This window comes from Denticeps clupeoides, chromosome 15, assembly GCF_900700375.1.
Source record: "Denticeps clupeoides chromosome 15, fDenClu1.1, whole genome shotgun sequence".
NCBI lineage: Eukaryota > Metazoa > Chordata > Actinopteri > Clupeiformes > Denticipitidae > Denticeps > Denticeps clupeoides.
In genome coordinates this window covers 6,037,483-6,061,966 of record NC_041721.1, presented here as the reverse complement: position 1 = coordinate 6,061,966, position 24,484 = coordinate 6,037,483, and the positions used below count along the sequence as shown (strand labels likewise).

Here is a 24,484-nt window from a genome sequence, read left to right as displayed (position 1 = left end):
CCGAAAATAATGCTTGAAATAAGGCAAAACTATTTTTAAAATAGAATTCAAACACAATCAATAAATATACACATTTTATTCAGCAAAAGTGACATTATAAATATATCACTAAAACACTTTATTTCTGCAGTTGTTGATTCAAACATTTTTTTAAAAATGTACATACGTTTGGTCAGATAAATATTATGCAAACTTAAGAAAAGAAATGGACGGATGCCATCCAGTGTGTATGACACTAACATTCACACCACAGATAGCTGACCTTTAAAGCTCTAGTCTTATATCGAGAAATGCTAGCATAGCACTTTCTGTGTAAATGAACGTGAATTGCTCCCTTTAGTACCTCCCTGATTCAAGTCTATATTCATTTCAAAATATAGCAAAAACACATCCAGAAGACTACTTGGCTCTACACTCTAAAGTAAAAGTAAAGGACATGGTTTTATTACTTTCTAAAAGCAATTTGGTTTCAAATGCAAGTAGTGTCAACTACAACATTACTCTTCCACTGCCCATCATTAGACCAACGTGTCCTTCAGAGATCTCCTCACTGTGGGATCAGAATAAAATCTTCATGTTTCCAAAACTCAAGGTTCCTGATTGCTCAGTGACCCTCAGTGAAGGTCTGTTAGAATCGGTCCCATGACTCTGGGGTAAGGCGGAGGTCAGGTGAGTGTTTTGCGTTCAGCGCGAGGGAGAGAGCGCAGAGTGGTGGCCCACCACAGCACCGGAGCCAGGAGCAGACTCAGAGTGGTGACGCTCAGGACCAGCAGGTACACCTAAAAGTGAGCCAAGAAACCACAGGGGTGGTGGGATTGGATGGGTGTGAAGAGTGGAAAGTGATGCACATGTACATTACAGAGACATACATATGTGGGTGGAAATGAAGTAAAAAAAGAAAAAAAAAAATCATCTAGGACTCACCTCCCGTGAGATGATGCCTGCTCGACGGGCGCGGCTGCCCAGTACGAAGGAAAACTCGCTGACCTGTGCCAGTCCTGCCGACACCAGCCAGCGGATGTGCCTAGAGCCAGGAGGAAGGATGGCTGACAGGATCACCACTGCCATGAAAAACTAAAATAAAAGAATTGTCAGAGAGTTAACGTTTCTAAATGATGCACAATCAAATGGTACCTTCATGATGACAAGTGACAGCGTCAGCACCAGCAGGATGGTCAGTTCATATAACACAAAGGTAGGAAACACATGAAGTCCTGATCATAAAAGAAAGAACAATTAAAAAAAACGCACTCTCACTATTAGCTGGTGTGAGTGCCACAGAATGGCCATTTTACCGATAGAGGCAAAGAAGATGATAGCCAGGAAGTCCCTAATTGGCTCAATGCAGCTCATGACCTCAGAGGTGACCATGTGACCCTGTGAGGAGAGGAGGGCTCCTGCCAGGAAACAGCCCAGCTCCATGGAAACTCCAAGGAATTCTGTAACCTGCACACAAACAACAAAATTCACAGAACATGGTGAGAAAATCTGAGGCAGAGCATTGTTCCAGGCTTTAATCCACTGAAATAAATGATACAGTAAAGGTATAGTATATAGTTTGGCATATAACCCAGCAGTAACTGAAACTATTTCAGAATGCGGATTAGGTAAACCCCCCCTTCCCCACCGTCAGCATGAGAAAGACGAAAGCGGTGGTCCCCAGCACCAGGATCTCCTTGTTGCCTCTGCACTCTGCATGCAGCTTCTTGTAGTACGGCCCAATTAGGAAAGATTTGAAGAACGTGCAGAGCAACAGTACAGCAGCCAGGCAAATCAGCACCTGCGCCAACAGCCATAGGACTCGCAGCCCTCCAATTAGAAAGCTGAAAAATCATGACAATGCACACAAATACCCAGTTTAAACAATTCAACACACAGTATGTAAACCAAACTGCCGTAATGCAAACTACAGACTAGGAAGAATAACATCAATCTATATATGTCATCCATCACTATCTGTGGCTGAAATAACATCAGATACAGTTGAAGGATTTAGATAAAGCTTTATGGCAGGGCAAGAACAAATCATCCTGGGGGTAAAACAGATGCTATTTAAAATGGGCGTGTATGTGTTACCAGCGTGTGTGCACAGGTGTACAAAGGTACAGGTGTGTGTGTGCGCATGTGAAGTTGTTGAGCAAGCTGTATGTCTGAAACTGACCTCTCCACTTCACCATCAGCTGCCTGAATCAGGGTGGGCATAACGGCAATAAACAGACCCAGTTGCACGTCCTGCATCACCAGCATTCCCAGCAGCACACTGCTGTAGTCCAGCTCACCTACAAACAGCAGCACATTCATTTATATAAAGTGAACTCATAAGTAAAATGTTCAGTTGTTACGATATGGGGCAGTGGTGGCCTAGTGAGTGATGAAAGGGACTTGTAACCTATGGATTGCGGGTTCAAATCCTGAACCGCAAAGGTGCCACTGAGGTACCCTCGATCAAGGTACCGTCCCCACACACTGCTCCCCGGGCGTATTTCATGGCTGCTCACTGCTCACCAAGGGCGATGGATTAAATGTAGAGGACACGTTTGATTGTGTGCACTTTGTGCTGTGTAGTGTCTGACAATGACAAAAACAATCACTTAAAATTACAAGTACCTTCCTTGTCAATGCGGGATGACCCAGACAGGAACCTAGACACCAGCGGTGTGCTGGATAGAGACAGGCAACTGGAAACGAACACAGTCTGTGGAGGTCGAAGTCCCAGAAGCTGACCCCACACAAGTCCAGCTCCCACCATTAGCAAGCTCAGGTAGCAAGAACCCAGCACTGAGATTTTCCACACCTGTAGTTTATGTATAGTAAAAAATTAAATAAATATAATCTTAGCACAATGTATTCATTTTTGTGTTCTCATTTTAATCGTTGTATTTTTTCCATTTTAAATATGGACAGATTTCACTTAAATCTCAGATCAAAGCAGGTATTCAAATGATACTAAATTCTATAATGTACCTATACAGGCAGAGAATGGAAGGCTCTGTTTGAGATCAAGTGACAGGCACTTCAGATTTCAGCACAACCTGTTTAACCCCTGTGCCAATCCTATGTTTATATCTATCTGTAAAACTGGTAGTGAAGAATAGGGGTGAAGAAATGCACACACAGATACCATTAAGAAAAGAAGGGTGTGGAAAATAATTCCTACAGGAATGCTGATGTGCGAGTTATTTTTTGGAGAAATATGGGTCTTCAAAACAATAGCCAGAGCTCTCTATGTTCTGAGTGTACTGCTGAAGAAGTCACAGTGCTAAACCACAAATTGGAAAGACTAGAAAGAATGAGACACACACCAGAGACCATAATTTCATGTATCACTGCATACACCAAACCAGAACCCAACGACTATCTACTAATACCGAAGTTGACATGTTTGGTAGCTGTATAATTTATGGAAACGCATTTTATTGGCTCCTGCACCAGGAAATATTAGCTCATCCCCCAACTCTATATCCTAGACCAAACATCAGCGTTTTGAAAGAGACCTGCTATGTCTTGCCATTAACTGCGTTGCCTTTCCACAATCACCAAAGCCTTTTACCTTGCGTAGGCGCTCAGGGGAGAATTCCAGGCCGACCACAAACAGGGTGAAGAACACGCCCAGCTCACCCAGAGTCTCCACCTGAACCATGGACTGGGGGAGGAAAAATAGCATTACATAATCAGAATGGACACTCTCATTATATCATTCATACTCATTATATCATTCATTAATGCTTACAAAGCATTACGAAGTGCACCGCTCACCTTAATGCTATTTAATCCTGACGGTCCCAGCAGGACCCCACACATGATGTAACCAAACATGGGTGGCAGCCCCATCTGAGCACACAGCCAACCACAGGGCAGAGACAACATCACCACTGACACCAAGTCCTGAGCAAACAAAAGAGCAAGTTGCCACTGCCACAGGCCCATATTTACCCAGAGCTAACAATTTAACACTTGACATTTGTTCACTAATGTCGCATTTTCAGGAGAAAACACATTCCAATAAGTAAACACTGCTTGCTGCATCTTGGAGAGCAGGAACTAGCTACCAGCTCAGTCCTTTGTTAGACCTAGCAATTATTTCCAGATAATAACACAGAAGACACATTTAGATGTTCTCCAGGGACCAAATAAAGAGTGCGAGGACACCAAAACCAACCATCTTCCAAGCCAATTCTCAGCTGTATTTGAATCGCCATATTAGTAGAACAGTAATAGAACATGGATAATAAAGCACGAAAAGAATAAGGGCGGAGTCAGGGGCAGAGTCAAACCTTGATGAAATGGTGGTCGGCGTGGGGCATGGTGGAGTCACGCGGCTTGGTCAGCACGTACTGGTTGTTGTGCGAGTCGATGAGCATGCTAAGGCCCAGGTTTCCTTCGGGCGCCTGCCTGTGAGAGATGTTCTTCCTCTTCAGGTCCTCCTCATCCTCCTCCACCCTCAGCACCGCTTCAACATTCACCCCTTTCATCTTAGAGAGACAGGAACATTACAGGGTGCTTAAAAAATGTGGGTGGCAGGTCAAGACATCACTCTCTCAGTGATGTTCCTATTTATTACATTATCACTCATTAATCACATGTTAGTAATGAAACAACTACGTTGTATAAATGCAACATTGACATGGAATGAAAGTCTGGAGTCACTGATGGGTGGCGTGAATATTAATTGTAAGCGGCCGAATGTAATCTATGAATGACAGCTGAAATGTAGATGAATGATGCGAGTTAGGTTCTGTGATAAGAAACCGTTGTTGTGGTTGTTGCTGAGCAACGCCATTCAGCCAGCATTCAGGTAAGGTCGCAGATTTTGTTGACCTACATAAGACACGGTCAATGTACGGTTAAATGACATTTAAACTTATGAAAGATGACACCAAGCTGTACACATGTGCATCTCAATGCTATAAGGTGGTATAATATTTGGTTTATCTCTCTCGGCCACAGTTTGAGTTATTTGCTGCAGTATCGTGAGCAAATGCTCCAGTGCAATATTTGAACCATTTTTAGATGTGGTTTCAGTCACAGTAAAGATAACGTGTGGTCACAGGCTTATGATACAGCCATAAGAGGCGTGTGACTTTGTGGCTCTCATCTGTCTGAAATGTGTGTGTGTGGGGGTGGGGTGTTGATGACTGATTTTAATATATTCAAGTTTTAGGACTCTCATTAGGGTGTGGCTTCTTTACCCAGGGGAACACAGTGCATCTGGGAGTGTGGTTTTCACGGGTCTCTGGCTGGCAGGGTCAGCCGTATTTCAGCTATTCGGTGCCGCCCCTCACCTGTTTGTTGTAGTCGAAGGCGTGCTCCTCAATCTCCTCCTCCAGCCGGTCAGCAGCCCTCCTTACGTCCTCCAGGATCTCCTCCAGCATCGAGAGGGTCTTGTTCTGGTCTTGAGCACTCTTCAGTGCCTCCTGCTGGTGCTTCTCAGCAGCAAGAAGCTCCACATACTCCTGTTCCTCCTGTCCGTGCACACACACACACGCCCATTTAGTGCATAAGTGCATATTCACCAAACGCTTCATATTTCTTTTTTTTTTATTTGATGCAGCCCAGAGCATCCTCACTGCTATGATAACATGTAGCATGCTTTTAGGGAGTTTTAGGGAGGCTATTCACCCACAGTCTGACACACAGAAAGTATGGTGCTTTGAGATTACAAGCAGCGTGTTCTGCAGCGTAATGCTGTGTGTAGCCCCGCCTGTGCTGGGCGATAAGAGCTCTGCCCAGAACACCACCCCGTCTGCTGAAGACACTGGTCTGGCAAGGTCTCGGTGGATCAGACAAGCTGATAATTAGCTTTTAATTATGTAGTTAATAAAGCCATCAGAAAATCAGCAACCCAAAAAGTGTAGCCACTACCCATACTTAAAGTAATATCTCTATATTTTTATGATTCAAAAGCCTTTGTTTAGCAATGAGTGGAACATGAATGCCAACATTATTACATATTTCTGTACAGTCAAGGTAGTCACACACTGCATTCACAAACAGCATTTAAACAAAGCAACATGTCGCTTGGCTCCTCCTAATGTCTGCAAACAGCAGACAGAAAGGGATGCACCAGTATGTGCTGAAAACACCGGACATGCAGGTCTCAAGATGCCAAAAAAAAAGCCACAGTGCAGGAAATCTCAAAAGTCGTCTTGCAAAGTAAGAATCTAAATGAAAGTTACTAAAAGTAATATACAGATAAAGTCAGAGGAAAAAATACAAAGTCAAGTGATAGAAATATAAAAAAGGAAAAATTACAGGCAAAAGCAATGAGAGTAAAATGTTCATGGGGTTGCAGCAGCAGAGATCTGGTGTACCAATGAGGTACTTCTAATAAATCCAGTAAGTTTGCACACTCAGTCAAGATGTCGAGGATTCTGCATGTTGGCAGGCAATGACTGACTGGTGCCGAGTAGTAAAAACAACCTGGAGCTGAAGGAGACTGTGGAGACCTTCCAAGGCTTGAGGTGGGATGACTGAAGAAGAAAAGACTTGCATGGGAGCTGCATATGCAATTCTTCTCCGCAGTCACTGAATTGTTCACACGCTGCTCCATGACAGTCTGGTTTGGCGCAGCAACCAAACGACCAAACAGCAACCAAGATCAGAATGCAACGGATGGTAAAGACTAGAGAAAGAATCACTGGTGCTCTTCTGGCCTTTCTCCCGGGAGGTCCAGATTAATCCTTGCCCGAACAAGCGTGAAAAGTGAAAAGTGATTGTTTCTGTCATTGTGATACACAGTACACGGTGCACACAACAAATTGTGTCCTCTGCATTTAACCCCTACACCGTGAGCAGTGGGCAGCCATGAAGGTGCCAGAGGAACAGTTTGTGGGGATGGTACCTTCATTAAGGGGACCTCAGTGGCACCTTGAATTTGAATCTGGAACCTTTTGGTTACAAGTCTGCTTTCTTACGTGCTATGCCACTACGATCAAGAACAAAAACCCTCTCACATCCGCTTCTCTGGAACTATTTATACTAGACGGCCACTGGATGCCTCAATGCCAACGTCACTCTTGCGCTTCCCGTTACTTCCCATTTTGTACTGCATTCAACGTTGTGGTAGAACACAAAAAAAAAGTCATCAATTGAAAAAAAAAAAAAGCACTCATGAAGACCTGCAGACATGCCAGACCTGATTCGGCAAATCACCCTGATGGAGTCGCACTTATTTCCCCAGAAACCCCCCCCCCACTAAAGTTGCCACAAATTCTGCCACTTTAGAGCACAACAATCACAAACGTTTATCGCGAAAGGCCATTATCCGGCATAGAAGACATCCTCACCTTGATGGCAGCCTCCCGGAGCGCCTCCAGCCTCTGCCGGCTGCTCAGCTTCATGCTCACCACATCTCTGTAGTTCCCCCGCAGCACGTGCTGGAGGCCCTGAACGGCCTGGAACAGCGAGCGCTCGCTCTCGTTCAGCTCGCGCTGGAACACCTCCAGGGTGTGCACCTGGAACACGCGCTCCGCCCCCGAGAGCCCGGGGTCCCGCCCGACCGCGGCCGCCGCCGCCGAGAGCTTCCGCACCGCCGCGCTCTTCTGCCTCAGGAGCCCGGACAGCCGGCGGCAGTTGTCAGACACCCAGCCGTGCCCTCCCGGGGTCCTGACCCCGGCGCCAAGCGGGGCTCCGGGCCGGCCGCGGCCCCCATTCGACTTGGCAGCGCGCTGGACACTCGACTCCCGCTGCTGCTGGTGCTGTAACGCCCCGACCAGGCCCACACATAGCAGCGCACACAGAAAGTGCATCCACGGCTCTTTGGTTTCACCTTCAGAGACCAAAAAGAAAAAAATTTTGAGTTGCAGCGCGGCCCACAGTAGCACCAGTTCAGCAGATCTCGCCTGTACGACAATCAATTGGTCAGCCACTGGATTCGGACACACTTCCTAATGAAAGGTGTCTCAATAGACGAATATCCTACGATGGAGTGAATTTAATGGAACGCGGTCTCATTTTCAACAACAATCACATATTTAGGATTAGTTTGAGGGATTTAAACCCTGCGAAACACACAAGCCTACTATATAGATTTGTTGCCCACAATAACACTTATGATATCTATATTGGACATCCATATTTTACAGGACAGTCAGTGACAATATGATAATGATCATCTTGTGACTGACGAAGTCTCAATTTCAAATATAAAAAAGGCGAATTTGTTCATAAAATCGAGACCTTTTTCCAAATCAGCTGAGAAAAAGCGACGACGTGCTGTGTTAAGTGTTTCAGCATCACGTCCATCACTTCGCTTTACCGCCATAAGAATAAGAGTTTCTCAAACACCGTACCTGAGGGGGCGAGTGTGACCGCAAAATGTTACACGCCGCCGGCCGGAGGAAGAGAAAACAGACCGATAGTGCAGCCGAGAGCGGATCCGGTTGCAGCCCTTACCAAACACAGAGGCGTCACCGTCCTGTAACCTGAGCGCAAACCGCACACCCTTCCATAAAAAGGTGACACCCTAAGGGACCGAGGCGGACAGGTTAAGGTGTAAAAAGTCTGCAGTCTGCATTCACCAGAAATAAAGTGTTCTCATTACACCATCGTTACCATCCGATGTATGAAGCGTTCGTACTTCACCTTTACAGCCACAACAATTACTCGATAAGGTGCAAGGGCACGAGTTCTCAGTGCCAGTGCCGACATCACAATCTGAATAACGTCACTGTCACAAAGGGAACGTCCTTGCGAAGAATTCACTAAAAGAATCTTTGGACATTAAAAGCGCTTCTGTTGAGTGTGTCAGTATACAATATTCCGTGTAAATAAAGAGTCGTGTGAGAGCCCTTACCGAACTATAGGACAAGGCGTATCAAGACATTAGTCTCCGTGTAAGGTCAGTCGGGACGAATTTTTCCAGCCACCCACACCCATGCACAACTTCTACTTTAAATGACACTCGCGTTTAAGCCGAGGCCCACATGCCGGGGGAGGGGGTCAATCGCAGGTTAACACGGGTGTCGCAAAACACGCGACCGACGCGACGACCGTCGCCTTCTCACCAAATCCACGCGCGCTGTCGCCAGAGTCAAACGAGTCGCGGCCAGACGTCCGTGGACGGGAGGAGTGAGGAGCTACCTGCCGTCCTCGCAGCAGCCCTCAGCGGAGAACAATCGGGCTCTTGTGGTAATGCCACCCCTCCCCGGAGCGCCACATAGCTCCCAGCAGCCAGCGTCGGGGCAGCGACCACAGCCAGTCCAGCCGCCTGCCTGCCTGCCTGCCAGAAGCTTCGTTCGCCGCGTAAACTTATAAATCCCCCCCCCTTCAACAGGACCACGTACAAGTAAGCGTTTGTGTATTTTAAGCGTGTGTCAGGAGTCGGCGGAGGGTGAAGGCTGTAGGGGGGACGTCTTAGTCCGGGTTGGCCGTGAGCTGGCTGACAACTCGACGTCCATTAGCAAGACCAGTTAGCCGACAAACAAGCACAGGAACTTGTCCAGAAGTTCGCCGCCACGCTCGTAAAGACGGACGCCGCCTTCGCCCGAGCACAGAGTCGCTCTTAAGCTGTTACGTTAGCCGTACTGTGTTTTTTTTTTATTTTTTATCGCGTGTCATAATTTGTGCCATGTTATCATCTTTAAAGCGATTTCATTTTTTACTTCCGAAACAAATCAGAGCGTTCGGGTCCACCGTTCCAGGGCATTGTGGGACATGTAGTTTTCTCCGCCATTGCTCCGTGGCCATAAACCACATTGTTATTCACCTTTAAAGGGACTTCTATCCAATGTATATGCGCTTAGTATACGTAGATACAGAAACAAGAACGTTTTGTGTTTAATTTGGTTCATTGGCTTATTTATTTTATGAAGTAAATCAGTAGCACCTCTGGTAAAGCAGTAAAAAAATGTAAAATGCATCTTATGCATGCAACTCTCCCAGTGATGCACGTCTTAAATATTCCCAACAAACATTTCGCCTAACAGCATGTTTTCTTCATTTCACTTTAGCGATTGGTAGTTTAAACCAATCGAATGCGGGAATTTATATCACGTGACTTAACGCGGAAGTAAATAGTGAGTCGTCAGATTGTATGCTTTCAGTTTGTATACCTCCACTCGTTCCTTGCTGACTGGGGCAACATCTGTAAGCCAGTTTTTTTTTTAAAAACCTCTGTTTTCATAAACTATTATCCGAATACAGTTGTTTTGTCGTTGACATCTTTGGCCATTTTAACAAGGCTTATTGAATTAGGACATTATTTAGTATAAAGTAATTATGAAGCTTGTCACGGGAATGTGGATTCTAAAACATTCTCCCGGAAGTATCTGTGGGCACTTTTGCAATCGGTATTCAAAAAGCGATTTGCGTAGTTAGCGATGAAACTACAGCTCCCTGCACAAGCCGAACCTGACACGTGAGCGCCTCCGTAGTTTAGCGCAGCCCCGGCGCAGGCGCACGGGAGGCGGCTCGCTATCAACTCCGGTCAAACGGCGGGTGGGGAAATAATAATAATAAAAAAAAAAATGGTAGGTGAAGATCAAAATAAGAAACTTTATGCCGCGGCGTGCAGCTGCGCCATGCAAGGTGTTTTCTGCCCGTGGCAGACGCCCACTGTGTGGCAATTCATCTGCAAATGGGAAGGTCAGTAGTTGGCGTTGTGGAGATCGGACGCCGTGTTAGGCATGCTGCCCTTTCCTGTGCTGGACACCTGAAGTTTTTGTCATTGGCCCGATCAGGGACTCTTCTGGTTCCCACCATGCATTATCAAAGGTCGAAAACTGAAGACAATTTATTCACCTAGTACTATCTGAAACAGAGGACATATCTAATATCTAAAACTAATACACATGATTGCATACTGTCTATATTTGGATAAATTGTACCATTAAATAATTGAGAGCAGTATTAAGAAGCTGAGCGCTGTCCAAAAGGCAGGAACCTGTTCTTGTGAACCCTCGCCAACTCTCTGTTGTCCAAACCTTGCTTTGTTTTGCTCCAGCAAGTTGCAGAATCGGGGCAGGTGGGGTTTTTTTTTATGACAAGGTCAGCACAACAACAGGTTTGTCACCCTGATAACAGTGATTCTCTGCTCTTCTCCCAGCACAAGTTGAAGTCGTCGCAGAGGGACAAGGTTCGTCAGTTCATGTCCTTCACGCAGGCCGGGGAAAGAACCGCCGTGTACTGCCTCACACAGAATGATTGGAAACTAGAGGTGGCCACAGACAACTACTTCCAGAATCCTGACCTCTACTACAAAGAATCCATGAAAACCTCAGTGGACCGTAAAAAGCTTGAACAGCTCTACAACCGCTACAAAGGTAATGTTTCCTCCAGGAACCAATGGTTCTGACAGGTCTCTGTGTTATTCTCTGACACTCTCGTATCCTCTTAAATATTGATTGCAATATCAAATGCTTCATTTCTGTTTCAGCCAACATGCACATGTCCTGTGTGTGTGTGTGTTCTGTTGAAACATTAACATGTTCCTAGACTTTTTTTCCTTTCCAAAGCCTGAGCACTTTTAGGATAGCCCTCATGGTATAGCACGGGCATGAAATTTGTTTGATCATAGATCCTCACGATGAGAATAAGATTGGCATCGATGGAATTCAGCAGTTCTGCGATGACCTTACTTTGGACCCGGCCAGCATAAGTGTGCTGTTGGTGGCCTGGAAGTTCCGTGCTGCCACGCAGTGCGAGTTCAGCCGTAAAGAGTTCCTGGACGGCATGTCAGAGCTGGGGTGGGTTACCATGTCATCTGTCTGCACCACTCTTGATGTAGATTCTTATGTTAAGCAAAAAATGCCAGGTAATTGTAGTGATTTTTTTTTTAATAATTCAATGTGTAAAATAGTCTGAAGAACAGTGCTTTTTGCATTTCTAGTGATTTGTGTTAAAATAAGTTTAAACTGATTCTCTAGTCACTTTTTTCCTTTTTCCCATTATTGTCAGCAGCTGTGACAGCCCTGAGAAACTGAAAGCACTCTTGCCAAGATTAGAGCAGGAGCTCAAAGACTCAGGAAAGTTCAAGGACTTTTATCAGTTCACCTTCAACTTTGCTAAGAACCCAGGGCAAAAGGGCCTAGGTATGCATTTCACTTCCTTTTAGGCACACTGGAAAGTTGTTCCAGACATATGGTGGCGGTTTTGGGTTTTTGTAATGCTAAAATGAGAGCAATAAATAAGATTTCCAGATTTAATACAAATTTTCAAATTGGGGGGGGGTCAAACTCCACTTTCTACCATTGTGTCCCTGAGCAAGACACTTAACCCTGAGTGTCTCCAGGGGGACTGTAACTACTGATTGTAAGTCACTCTGGATAAGGGCGTCTGATGAATTATCCAAACATAATGTAAACGTGAATTGGGCCAAAATATGGGAAGGGCAGTTTCCAAAAAACAGATACAGTCTTCATTACCTTGCTGGAAGGGATACGCAAGCAGCGTTTGTTTGGGTGCTATTTATGCCCCTTCCTGTTGCATTAGCAGAGAGTGACTTTGGAGATGTGGAGCTTTCAGTGTAACCCAGTTCTTTTCCTTGTTGGAAAAATGTCTTGTTTTTCCTTTCTCTCTTTCATCCACTCATTTTCTCGTGTTCTTTCAATCACTTTGCTTCTGTTTGGATTCATTTGCAGATCTGGAAATGGCAGTAGCCTACTGGAACTTGGTTCTGTCAGGGCGCTTTAAGTTCCTGGACCTCTGGAACAGGTTTTTACTGGTGAGTTACAGGTTTCTATTCTTCAGTTTTGTCTCTTTTGACAGTGAAACTTACCCTCGTGCTTTCGCATCATTCAGGAGCATCATAAGCGTTCAATTCCCAAAGACACATGGAACCTGCTTCTGGACTTTGGAAACATGATTGCTGATGACATGTCAAACTATGATGAAGAAGGTGGGCCTGCTCAAAATGAAAAGAGGAATGCCCTGTTTCTGCTTTTCCCTCGAAGCCATGCTTTGTTCATGTTTTATTTGGTGAACGGTTTTGTCTTTCAGGTGCCTGGCCGGTGCTCATAGACGACTTTGTGGAATTTGCACGGCCAATCGTGACAGCTGGCAAACTCAAAACCTTATAATCACTACCTGCCTCTCCCAGAGAGGGATATCAAACTCATTTATTTTGAGACGTGAAATATTTTTTAACGTGACAAAAAAAAACAAAAAAATAGGATGATATGGGGAGGGGGCACCAAACACCAAAGTGCTACCATCAGGAAGGGGGAACACCAACAGCCAATTTGGGAAGGTCTATGCAAAGTCTCTCCCCCCTCTCAGTGACACTAGAGGGCGATGGTGGACCATCCCCTTGCATCCCACAGTGTTTGATGCATTCATCTGTCCCCCTGCCTGTGGGCATTGCCATAACCTTCTTTCATAGAAGATTGTGTGCTGACAACCTCCCTCTTATGGACTGGAGTGTGTGTGTGTGTGTGTGTGTGTTTGTGTGTTTTGCCCTTCAGTGTTCTCTGTATGAGTGTGTGAACACTGTGTTGTCTCTTTCCATGCCTATGGTGTGTGAGAGATTTATTAGCATGTTGACCCATGGTGGTTGGTGTGTGATACAGGACATCAGATTGTTCACGATATTACACCCTCCCCCCTCCTGTTTTTATTAGAAGAATATGAAGCTGCTGGAAAAAATGATCAGCAGCCAAACAGCACATGATTTGTAAGATTTACAGTCTGAACACATCAAGGCATTCGCTTTTGTCATGTGGCGTGTAGAGGTTACTGCAACGTGTGAAGGTGTGGGCCCGTGTTGCAGACATGTGTTATTTACTCTCATTGAATGATCTAAGAAGTGTTCAGTCTAGTCGAGGGTTGAACAGTTGAACAGTGCAAGGCTAACATTGAGTCCCATCAAAGTGTGCAGCATATTATTCATATATTAGTATAAAATTGAATGTTCGCATACATTGAAAATGTTACAATTTCCTCCTAATGCATTTGTACCTGTAGAACTTCCAGTTTAAGTCACAGGGCTGCCTTTTAATGGCACTAAAACCAGTGCAGACAACACATGAAATGTATGTGAAAGCTGTTGTGTCTCATTTCGGGGCCGCATCCAGTCTACGATGGTGTGTAACCCCCCTTGAACATTGTTAACTGTGCTGGTCAAAGGATATTTTCCTATTTGCGTCATCACCATTTATCAGCACAGAATGAAATAATGGCGGTCCACCTGTTGGACCAGGACCGGTCCACATTTGAAGGACGAGATGTCCTTGAAACGGGACTTACCCGTCGTCTAGTCTAGAAACTGCTGACTTCGTTCCTGTGTTTATTTTCCAAAAAAACAGGAGACATTAGTTTAAATGCCTCCCTGCCAATGCGTGTTTGCACCAATCCGCAGTGCCTTTAACATACAGCCCTCAGACTTGCTGTTAAGTGTAAATGTAATTTACATGATCATTGGGTGTAAAACTGAATGTTTTCTTTTATTATTTTGCAGGCTTTTAACAGTGTGCTGTATTATTATTTTTTTTTTTTTAAAGATTAGTATGTACAAAAAGACGCACAACATCATGGTCCAGGTACCTGCAGTAACGCTTGAAACCATTGTAACGTACCAGATCTGTAGAGATGCGTATGCATACGAATCTAAACGAGCGAATGGGATCAAAGTTGTAAGGTATACAGTAATGAAATAAAGGCGTATAGCTATTTAAGTATTCAGTTGAGGCTAAACCACATGACAAATACAGCAGTTTACGTTTACAACACACGTCACCGTTTTTAATGAATCGTTACATGGTGCCCTTTTAATGTACGCGTGGCTTATTTGAAATTAAAATCACAAGGCTAACAGTTATTTATTAAATGTACTTTTAATTACAGGGCCTGAATTTGACTAATATACAGAGATGAATGTGTCACAGATTAGCATTGGTTTCCCACCTGCACAGATATTATAGCGGCCAAATAGAATTTTTCAACAAGAACGAACAAAGAGTAGGTGATTTTAGTAGATTATATAGATGGAGGTGGCGGATGGAGATGTCCTTGAACAGATCGATGCTTGGCCAAATTGCCTGCCTGGATGCTGCCATGTCTGTGCCATCCTGTTCCTTGTACGCTCTCTGCACTACTTTGTACTCGGTACGCACTGCAGTTAGTTTTGTGTGTTGGACGCTGGGATTTGGCCAATCAGATCAGTATTACTGCACATGATGATGTGGATTAAAAAAAATATGATACGGGATTTAAAAACAAACAAAACAATGTTTGATCTCCAACATCATGATTTGTTTGATTGTGGATAACGAAAAGGTGTGCAATAAAGCATGTTTTTATCAAAAACAGAAAGGCTGGTGCATCAATGTCCCATATCATGAATAAAACAAGGACGAGTTTTGATACAGAAGCCCATTCTTTTTGAAAGGATGCTTGTATTTGGTGTCCTTCCATATTTGATTTTCAAATGATTTTTGATGACGAAACGGATACACTAATCAGTCACACCAATAAAACACCATCATTAACTGTCTGTGTGTTTATGAGTGGTCGAGTGGGATCAACTCTTATTCATTACAGTCAGTGTGTGTGAGTGTAACTGCCTGACTGGCTGGTCTCTGGGTCCATGGGGACTGCCTTTTTTGGAGACACCTGATCACAGCCCAACTGAGCCTCACAAAAGCTGATAACGACCAGAGGTCTGGTGACAGGAGGGAGATAGAACTTGGGCGGATCATGCTGGGAGGGAGAGGGAATTAGTGCGAGATTTGGAGCTGCGAAGCACGGAGCACATCGGCCCGGCAGGGGTTGAGTCTCCAGGGAAGGAGTGAGGATCCCAGGTGAGAGGTGCACTGGTGGACGAGTCTGAGAAGAAACTCCATGGAGAAGTTCCAGGCCGCCGTGGTCCTGGGGGGCGTGGGAGATGCCCTTGGTTATCGCAAAGGACGCTGGGAAGGGTGTACCTCAGGTGCTCAAATCCAGCAGGAGCTTTCTGCGCTTGGGGGACTGGGGAGCCTAAAACTGGACCCTGAAAACTGGCCCCTGAGTGACGGAGTTTTAATGCACATGACAACCGCTGAGGCTCTTGTGACAGGTGAGGGACACACCCCATACATGTATTGGGTCACTTGCTGTACCAGGGTGGTCTGTGTTCATTTATGATTAAAACGTTTAATTCTAACAATTAGTTAAACTTGTGTGAGCAAATAGTGATAATCAGTTAATGAAAAAAAACTAACAGGAACTAATAAAATGAGAAGATTTATTGTTGAAGACTTGAAATCAGTACTTAAATAAAACATTTTTGGACAGGTCAGTTAAATTCATTACAAAGCAGCATGTTTGGTTGCAAAATAAACTCACCTAATATAAATCAATTTGCATTACAAATATGCAAAGATTTCAGTTAAATCTAAGAACAAACAAAGTGTGGGTGAGTTTAGTAGATTATATAGATCTTTAAGCAATAAAAAACACACCCAGGAACACATGCAGCTGGACAATAAAACCTTTACTACACTTTTCTTGTATATTTGCAAACTAACACACACTTTACAGTACTCCAGCTGTCATTCCCTCTCTCTCGAACCATCTCAGATGTCCCGCACCATGACCCTCATTATCTCACCGCCAGTCACTCATCATTCCTGCAGTCCCAACGTCAGACTGTATACTCTCACAATAGCATGAACTCATCCCCCTGCCCCTCTCTCTTTAAAACCTTGGACACATGCAGCCAGAACCAATCCCATCTCCCTTGACACACAGAGCCCAGAATAGGGGCAGCCTTTTGGCTTTTGGTAAGGCCGGGTCTTTACAGAGCTCTGGCATGTTGATGCCGGTTCCCATCACTGACCCCTCGACTGTCATAAATATCACACGTGTCAGCCATGGCTCTCTGTCATCCTAATCCCTTCACTCGACATCAGTGTAAATGTCAACGCCTTGTTCCAAATCACCAGCGCAGCATCGTGTGTTTTGGTGCCAGCTAGGGACCAAGTCTGAGTCTGCTTGGCTAAATAGTTCACTTAAGATCCGTGAAGCATAGAATTTGTGTGAAATGTTAGTCCTCCTTCCAACAGATGTCAGAAGTCCTTCTAATTTGAAATTAGATGCTTTAGTTGCAAGGTTAGTGGCTTAGGACTAGACTAAAATGACTTAACCATAAAGTCATTTTGACGTGTACACCCAGTACATGCTCCTGATTGCTATATAATAAAGTAGGGCTTTCAAAAATAAAGTAATAAAGGGTAATAAAGTAATTGGAAGGTTGCAGGTTCAAATCCTGAACTGCCAAGGTGCCACTGAGGTGCCACTAAGCAAAGCACCGTCCCCACACACTGCTCCCCGGACGCCTGTCATGGCTGCCCACTGCTCACCAAGGGTGATGGTTAAAATCAGAGGACACATTTCGTTGTGTCACCGTGTGCTGTGCTGCCGTGTTTCAAGAGGACAATCACTTCAGGTTCACTTTCATAATAAACTTTCATAAAAACGCTTGTCCATAATGTGCCTGTGTCTGAACACGTCTTTTTTCGGAAGGGACATTAGGTGTTTCGTGTCTTGAGAGTTTATTGTGATTAATTTATTAATTTTTTAAAGGTCCCCTATTATAAAGATTTTACTTTGTGAGATTGTTTAATATTAATACCAGTTCCCCTAGCCTGTCTGCGGTCCTGCAGTGGCTAGAAATGGCAATATGTATAAAGAGTGCTTTGGCCATTCCGCTTCACCGTTCATGGCAGCCGCTACTGATTCTATGTCTCTTGGGACAAGATGGCTAATGCCAAAATAGGGAGATGAAATCCCTTGTGTTCAATTTAAATTCTGCACCAGATGAAGAGAATCCAAAGACAAATAAAGAAAAAAAGCAACAGTGCCATTCAGATTTGAAACCGCCTACCATCATGGATTGTTGTAAATCCCTGTGCTCCCTGAAGTGGCACTCAATAGGGGGCAATGACAGTGCCAGGGATTACAGGCTTGCTTATCCAGATTCCAACACAATGCTTCTGTGGAAAAAAAAAAAAAAGCCACCATGAAACATCGCGGGCTAAAATCAGAAGCTTCATGTGAGTAGGGGACAACTACTCTGCTGCAGGGTTTACTGTAGTTTCTCAAAAAGAAACACAACATCTGTCCTACTACATTGAGGGTGCTTTTGTTATAGACTCAAAAGTATTAGCAAATGTGTACAACAGATTAAAGAACACACTTGGCCTACTGTATAGAACTAAAGCACAATCAAATTTACAATCAAATGTAAGATGATTGTTTTGATGTTTATGATTGAGTGAAAATAAATAATTATAGTAGCATTTGAGAGCAAAGCTACTTCCTTTCTGATCTAATGTTACTGTGGAAAAGTCTAAGAACAAGGTCCAAAACTCACTCAGAAAATAACCACTGTCAAAAAAAATGCAGCAAGCGTCTTAAATGGAGATCAGGCAATTGTGGTGTCATGGGCGCAGCGCACTGAGCTCATCCCAATATGGACCGTTTATACATAATAATTAACATAGGTACATTCTCTAATGGGTTTTCCTCTAATATTTCCAAATCATTTCACAGGTCCAACCCTCGTTGGGTTGTCCATCATTCTGTGAAATATCAGTTTGATCATATTTGGTAGGAGTTAGATGCCCCTTGGTTTGATACCTTTTAAGGTCTCTCTTAAACCCCTTGCTTTTCACGTGATCACTGAAACCCCATTGCTTTTCACCGTCGTGTTGGCCAGTTGGATGACCTTGACTTGGCTCGTTTTGAGCAGTCCAGCCTTATCTTCCCTTGGGAAGGTATTGGGAACTGCCCGTACACTCTTCAATATTGACTGGCCATTCACCCCAATAGTGCTGCATGTTGGGTGTCTGCCAATCTCTGGTGGAAGTGAGGTGTTCTCATTGGCAGTCTGCCAACTTCTGATGAAAGAGAGGTGTTCTCACTGGCCGTCTGCATTTCAGCTTTGACTGCATTTTTTAAGGTGTAATAATTAAAATGACTGGTTATTGATAATGACAGGTCATTGATAATAATCTTGATTAATACAAGGCTAAATATGGAATTACATACATTTGTTGTACAAAAGTATATCTAAAAGTTGTAGAAAAGTTATAGCAAAAAAGAAATGCAATACAAAGACTATAAAAGGAAATTACACAACAATATCTGAGTGTGAATGAGAGATCTCATCAACCCCCACTGTTCCTGTGATTGCGGTTCAGCCCCTGTGTTGCAACCTTGCAGTGGAGCCATGAAACTGTAGATGGAAGAGGGTCTGAAGCCGGGCCCTTGTAGAGACTCTGCTGTTAAGTGGAAAGCGTCTCTCCTGGCCTAATCGTGCGCCTAATCATGGCTAAACTTAGCATGGCTGAGGACCCCTCGACTTACGGGAATGTTAAACATGCAGGAGCCATAGGGGGCTATCGCATATGTGTCTGCACAAGTGAGTGAGACCCTGGGGTTGTGTGAGACAGCACAGTGCATTTTAACAAATTACGTACAGTAAAATAACAACGTGCATCTGCACATGCATCGAGTTCACCTATGATGTTATTTGTTTCATATAACAAACACCTTAGTTTAAATTTGGCACTGAAATAATTGAATCATCAGAGTCTAGAAAACTATTTAACTATGTTGTGTTAATAAAATATATGCAGATGTTAAACACCCATGCTGGATGTTTCTGTTCATTTTCAAATGCATAAAAATACCTGATTTGACACTCCAAAAGGATTTGAGCTTTTCCCAAGACCAACAACCCTGTGTAATGTGCCTCTAAAACACAAAGCCAACATGTTTGCTGTTTTATAAATGGACTTTTTCAAGTTAAATTTGCAAATGCAAATATTTGTTGAGTGTTACACATTACTACGCATCCTTACATTCTCTCCTGATTTCTGGACTCGCGTACGTCAGATTACTGGTGTCTGGAGGACCTGTATCGAGAGCTGGTGAGACTGTATGTGGAAGCCATGGTTTCCCTCCAGGGTCGACGACCTGACCCCAACACAGTGGAGAGCTGCATCCACCTGAAACCTGACAACTACCTGCTCGCCTGGCACACGCCATTCAATGAGAAAGGTCAGGGGTTACCTGTCAAAGAGCCAAAAAGTCAAGCACATCTGGGTTTTGATTTCTAGTTCAATTATGGTTGAAATAAATCATGCTAATAATATTAGAGCATCATGGTTTTTGTGTTCATGTGTTTGCAATTTTTGCAATAAAACAAATTCAGGCTCAGGCTTTGGTGCGGCCACGAAGGCCATGTGTGTTGGCATGCGCTACTGGCAACCTGAACGTTTGGACACACTCGTGGAAGTGAGCATAGAGGCGGGCCGCATGACTCACCATCACCCAATAGGTACCACAGCATCCATTTGTGGGATCCAGATAATGCCCCGGTAGTCTCCAGACCTGATCTGCAGCCCTCCCTTTTTGGCAGGTTTTTTGGGGTCTCTGTGCACAGCTCTGTTTGCTTCATACGCTGTGCAGGGCAAACCTGTGGTCAGCTGGGGTCGGGGCCTCATGAAGGTCATTTCTAAAGCAGAGGAGTACTGCAGAAAAACTATTCGACATATGGCAGGTGAGACATTGCACATAGATTTACATTTACGTTTACAGAATTTACCAGACGCCCTTATCCAGAGCGACTTACAATCAGTAGTTACAGGGACAGTCCCCCCCCTGGAGCAACTTAGGGTTAAGTTTCTTGCTCAGGGACACAATGGTATTAAGTGGGATTTGAACCTGGGTCTTGTGGTTTATAGGCAAGTGTGTTACCCACTAGGATACTACCACCCTACCACATAGATAGATAAGGAATGATAGATAAGTGGATGGATGGATTCATGTTTGTGCTTGTTTGTGTCTAGAATATCAGGAGAAGTGGTTCTACTTTGAAGCCAAGTGGCAGTTCTACCTGGAGGAACGAGGGATTGAGGAGGAAGGGCAGAACAACCCCTTGTTTCCAGACCGCTACGAAGCTGAGGAAATGGATAAGGTTATACTCACACACACACTCTCAATTTAACCAGTTCCCCCGTAATCACACTTACATTCAAGTTCAGACGTAACGGCTATTCTACCCTGTGATTGGCTCAGGTGTATAAGCGCTGGAGCTCAGAAGGGAAGCCGGGTAGGCGTGGCCATGATGCCCCCATGATTGCCTATGATGCCCTCCTTGCAGCAGGCTCCGACTGGGGTGAACTCTGCAAACGGGCCATGTTTCATGGAGGTGTGTGAATGTTCTTTTTTAATACATCTGTATGTGTTGTGTGTGTCTATGTGTGTGTGTGTTTCCTAAAATTACAAAAAGGATAGGGCACAGTTCTATCTGTGAGGATTTGTGTTAATCCCATATTTGAGATATATTGGTAGGAAATATGACTGCATTTGAGTGAACAAGAATATGTGTGTTACAGGTTAGGTCTAACTGCAGTGTGTGTGTGTGTGTGTTTTCCCCAGGTGAGAGCAGTGCTACGGGCTTGGTAGCAGGGTGTCTATATGGTCTGCTGTATGGGCTGTCTAAAGTCCCACCTGGACTGTACCAGAACCTAGATAAGCGTGAGCGCTTAGAGGCACTTGGGGAGAAGCTCTTTCAAGCGGCCGCAGCAGAGAAGTAACCGTCTACTGTCCCCTACTGGCCACCCATGGAACCGCACAAGGCCCATGGCTGCTCACCTCTGCTGTCCTCTACCCAGCACGTCCCCTTTCTCTGTTGTGTTACCCACTGTTGTTCAGCCTCAGAGCCCCCTGGAACACAGACATTCTCTCACCTTCTTAACTAATGCCCTACACGACTCCCTTCCACTTTACTTAAACCTTACACTGTATGTGTAATGGTTGCTTTGATGTGGTGGCCCTTACACATTTTAAATCAATTCAATTAAATAAACGTAAGACTCTTTAGTAAAATAACTATGTTAAGATTTGCAAAAATCTGAACAAGAAAATTGCTTTCTTTCCACTGGTTCTAAAGCATGTGGATGATGTACGGTAATTAAAAGTGAAAGGCAATGTAATTGCTGTCTTGTTATTCCTGAGGTTACTGAATGGTTTTAAAGCTGCAAATTGCAGTTCTTCAAAGGGTTCCTTTGTCCTTTCCCTGAGACTTCCTAAGACTGCTAATTTCCCTGCAGGCTTTCCCCCCCATTTCTTATTTTTTAAAGAAACTTTTTTTTGCTGTTATTACATTATTATTACAGTGCATATTTAAAAAAAAATGCTTCTTCCATATTAAGTGCAATCTATTCCATGCAGACCAAACAAGACAGAGAAGACACAGGCAACTGTTAACATGGAAACCACAGATGACAGGACTTTGAGCCAACTGGTCCAAGACCGAGCATCACGGCCGGAGATCAGGGACGTTCTATCCAGCCTCCTGCAGTACAAAACACAGGAGCTGCCATATCTGAAACACACCAATACCCTAAAGTACGCTCTGAAGGAGATTCCTAGACCCAGTAAACCTGGGAGAACACAGGAGAGCAGTAGCGTAAGACGGCCCACCAGCTTCCAGCTCCTCCAGTCCAAGTTCCTGAGGACTACTCCCAAGTCATCTCTCACCCACAGACGGGAGGTGGGACCACTGCCCTTGCGCAGGAGTCATGGAGGTCTGACCAGGGAAACCTCAAGAGGTGAGATGGACAAGGGAGGAGGCAGGGCCGGTGGAGGAAGAGTGCAAGACATGATAGCTCGGTTTGCTGCAGCACAAGAGAGAGAGAGGGCGAAAGGTGGGGAAAACCAGTCTCCCCGAAATGCGGTGCGGCCTGCCGACAAGGGGACCATTTTATCCATCATGATGGAGAAATTTGAAGCTTTAGCAACAGTGCACAAAGGAAAAACAGGACTTGTGAAAGGACCAATGAAATGTGCCAAAGTGAGCCAGGCAGTGCAGCACTGCAATGCAGCTCAAGGGTCATCATCACTCACTAAAAAGGTAAATCACACAGATGCAAGAAAGAACATAAATGGAAAAGTATTTCTCCAAAGGAAGGCTGACATTAGCTCAGAAAACACAAATGCCCACAAGAAGACCTCCACTGAAGCCATTATGAGTTCAGTAGAGGATGTGAGAGGCATAGACAGAAACTTGGTACAGAAGAGGAAATGGGCAAAAATGGAGAGCAGCTGCTCTTCTGTTGCAACAGCCCAGGAAAGAAATAAATTGTGCACGGCACTGGCAGCAATGGAAGATCCTATAATACATCACATGGTCTCAATTGTACCATGTCCTGTAGTCTGGATGCTGGCTCACACTGTTCTAACACCTTCTGCTGACCTTTACATTCAACCAAAGCCTGCAAATGCACTCTCACCTCGTTCTGAAACCAAACCCACATTGTACGTGGATAAACTAAAAGCAGAACCTGAAGAATTAGAACATTTAGACAAATCAAAATTACAGGATGTCAAAATTAGTGCTGAAGTTCATGTTCCAATGAATGAGAAGAATCAGGATGGGGCACAATCACTCCATCACAATCCAGACTCTAAACAAACACACCTTCATTCCAATGCTGATGCAACATCCCAGCATGTATCACCAATGAACATCAAGGGTGCAACCTCACACACCTGTGATCATTTCGATGCAGGGCCAATCCACCAGGGACACCAGTCAGAGAGTAAACATAAATGCATTAACCCTCAAGCTCAGGGATCAGGGAAGCCTGGACAAAAAGTAACAATCAAACCTGAAGGTTCAGACAAATCACCCATTATGTTGCCTACTGGAATAGTGAACTCCATCAAGATGCCACACTGCTGTTCTCTTTTTGAAGAATCTGCTGAGAAACAAAACTCTGGTCAGACAGGTATACACGTGAGTTTGCTTCAGGGACAAGATGGCAACAGTCAAGGTTCAACCAATGAGAACTTAGAGAACATCGACAGAAGCACTCTCATAAAGTCAGTGGAGGATGAGCTTCCAGCTTTAGACAAACCATCAGTACAGGGACCCAGTGGTCAGTGGCCCAATGGCATAAACTACCAAGACAAGCCAAAGTACAGAACCTTCAACTACGAAGAACCTTCAGTAAACAAGACCTACAAACCAAAAACCATTCGATTCACAGACACATTCAACTTTTAGGCCTATGTGTGGAACTGGTTTTATGAATAGCTACACACAGGAGACTGTAATAAGGTGCAATAAAACACCCTATTATCATGACGATGTAAACTGTTCACTTTGTAAAGGGGACTGGGATGAATGAAATAAGATCACACAAACAGTGCGGTGTGTTGGCAGCGGAGTCCAGGCAAGACGCTGTTTCGGAATTCTAGAATTCCATGTTGATCGTCTTTGACTGGAGTCTTTTCACATGGGTATCCACGGGCCTGTGGCATTAAAATATTTTTTTGTAACTGTATGAAAAAAATGGAAGCAACATCCAGCTTCTTTGCACTTCTTCAGAGGGACATTCGGCTTCCACCACCTCTTAAATGGTTTATCCCCTGCCTGAGAGAATTGCTCAGGGACACAATCCATGGCAACAGCCTTAAACCAAACCCCTAAACTCCAACACTGCATATCTTGTTCCGTTATCAAATGGGAAATAGTTGCGCATGCACTCTTAAACAC

At 44.4% G+C, this 24,484-nt stretch overlaps 3 protein-coding genes across 13 annotated transcripts; 2 read left to right on the top strand and 1 right to left on the bottom strand.

Moving 5' to 3' along the window:
* Nucleotides 1-57: 57 nt before the first annotated feature.
* On the bottom strand, nt 58-9,615 carry tmco3 (transmembrane and coiled-coil domains 3). 6 transcript variants are annotated; one of them, XM_028954496.1, is made up of 13 exons: nt 8,292-9,615; nt 7,287-7,768; nt 5,283-5,462; nt 4,275-4,472; nt 3,757-3,885; nt 3,551-3,643; nt 2,608-2,794; nt 2,162-2,279; nt 1,628-1,823; nt 1,296-1,446; nt 1,135-1,214; nt 925-1,074; nt 58-779 (listed from the first exon to the last, which is right to left on the bottom strand). In XM_028954496.1, exons 2-13 carry the CDS (start codon nt 7,746-7,748, stop codon nt 666-668), a joined length of 2,058 nt encoding a protein of 685 aa, XP_028810329.1. In that variant the 5' UTR covers nt 7,749-7,768; nt 8,292-9,615; the 3' UTR covers nt 58-665. The 6 variants fall into 6 exon arrangements, with proteins under 6 accessions (XP_028810329.1, XP_028810330.1, XP_028810331.1 ...); XM_028954497.1 differs by having other exon boundaries at nt 8,795-9,615; XM_028954498.1 differs by having other exon boundaries at nt 9,006-9,615.
* dcun1d2b (DCN1, defective in cullin neddylation 1, domain containing 2b) lies at nt 8,747-15,242 on the top strand. 6 transcript variants are annotated; one of them, XM_028954506.1, is made up of 7 exons: nt 8,747-8,839; nt 11,045-11,261; nt 11,516-11,684; nt 11,899-12,029; nt 12,579-12,661; nt 12,739-12,835; nt 12,937-15,242. In XM_028954506.1, exons 2-7 carry the CDS (start codon nt 11,087-11,089, stop codon nt 13,014-13,016), a joined length of 735 nt encoding a protein of 244 aa, XP_028810339.1. In that variant the 5' UTR covers nt 8,747-8,839; nt 11,045-11,086; the 3' UTR covers nt 13,017-15,242. The 6 variants fall into 6 exon arrangements, with proteins under 6 accessions (XP_028810339.1, XP_028810337.1, XP_028810335.1 ...); XM_028954504.1 differs by lacking the exon at nt 8,747-8,839 and adding an exon at nt 8,921-9,129; XM_028954502.1 differs by lacking the exon at nt 8,747-8,839 and adding an exon at nt 8,922-9,286.
* A 450-nt stretch (nt 15,243-15,692) lies between these two features.
* Nucleotides 15,693-21,914, top strand: adprhl1 (ADP-ribosylhydrolase like 1). The gene is made up of 7 exons (XM_028953706.1): nt 15,693-15,988; nt 19,813-19,977; nt 20,132-20,257; nt 20,339-20,479; nt 20,769-20,896; nt 20,998-21,130; nt 21,361-21,914. Exons 1-7 carry the CDS (start codon nt 15,775-15,777, stop codon nt 21,516-21,518), a joined length of 1,065 nt encoding a protein of 354 aa, XP_028809539.1. The 5' UTR covers nt 15,693-15,774; the 3' UTR covers nt 21,519-21,914.
* Nucleotides 21,915-24,484: the final 2,570 nt, after the last annotated feature.

Excerpts from the sequence above, each read along its gene's own strand:
- adprhl1 (XM_028953706.1), top strand. The coding sequence starts at position 15,775 with ATGGAGAAGTTCCAGGCCGCCGTGGTCCTGGGGGGCGTGGGAGATGCC. Across the intron at positions 19,978-20,131 it reads CACGCCATTCAATGAGAAAG|GCTCAGGCTTTGGTGCGGCC; the intron begins GTCAGGGGTTAC and ends AAACAAATTCAG. Across the intron at positions 20,258-20,338 it reads GACTCACCATCACCCAATAG|GTTTTTTGGGGTCTCTGTGC; the intron begins GTACCACAGCAT and ends CCTTTTTGGCAG.
- tmco3 (XM_028954495.1), bottom strand. The coding sequence starts at position 8,263 with ATGGCGGTAAAGCGAAGTGATGGACGTGATGCTGAAACACTTAACACA. Across the intron at positions 1,215-1,295 it reads CATCTTCTTTGCCTCTATCG|GACTTCATGTGTTTCCTACC; the intron begins GTAAAATGGCCA and ends TTTTATGATCAG. Across the intron at positions 1,075-1,134 it reads TGTCACTTGTCATCATGAAG|TTTTTCATGGCAGTGGTGAT; the intron begins GTACCATTTGAT and ends CTTTTATTTTAG.
- dcun1d2b (XM_028954501.1), top strand. Across the intron at positions 12,030-12,578 it reads CCCAGGGCAAAAGGGCCTAG|ATCTGGAAATGGCAGTAGCC; the intron begins GTATGCATTTCA and ends ATTCATTTGCAG. Across the intron at positions 12,662-12,738 it reads TCTGGAACAGGTTTTTACTG|GAGCATCATAAGCGTTCAAT; the intron begins GTGAGTTACAGG and ends CGCATCATTCAG.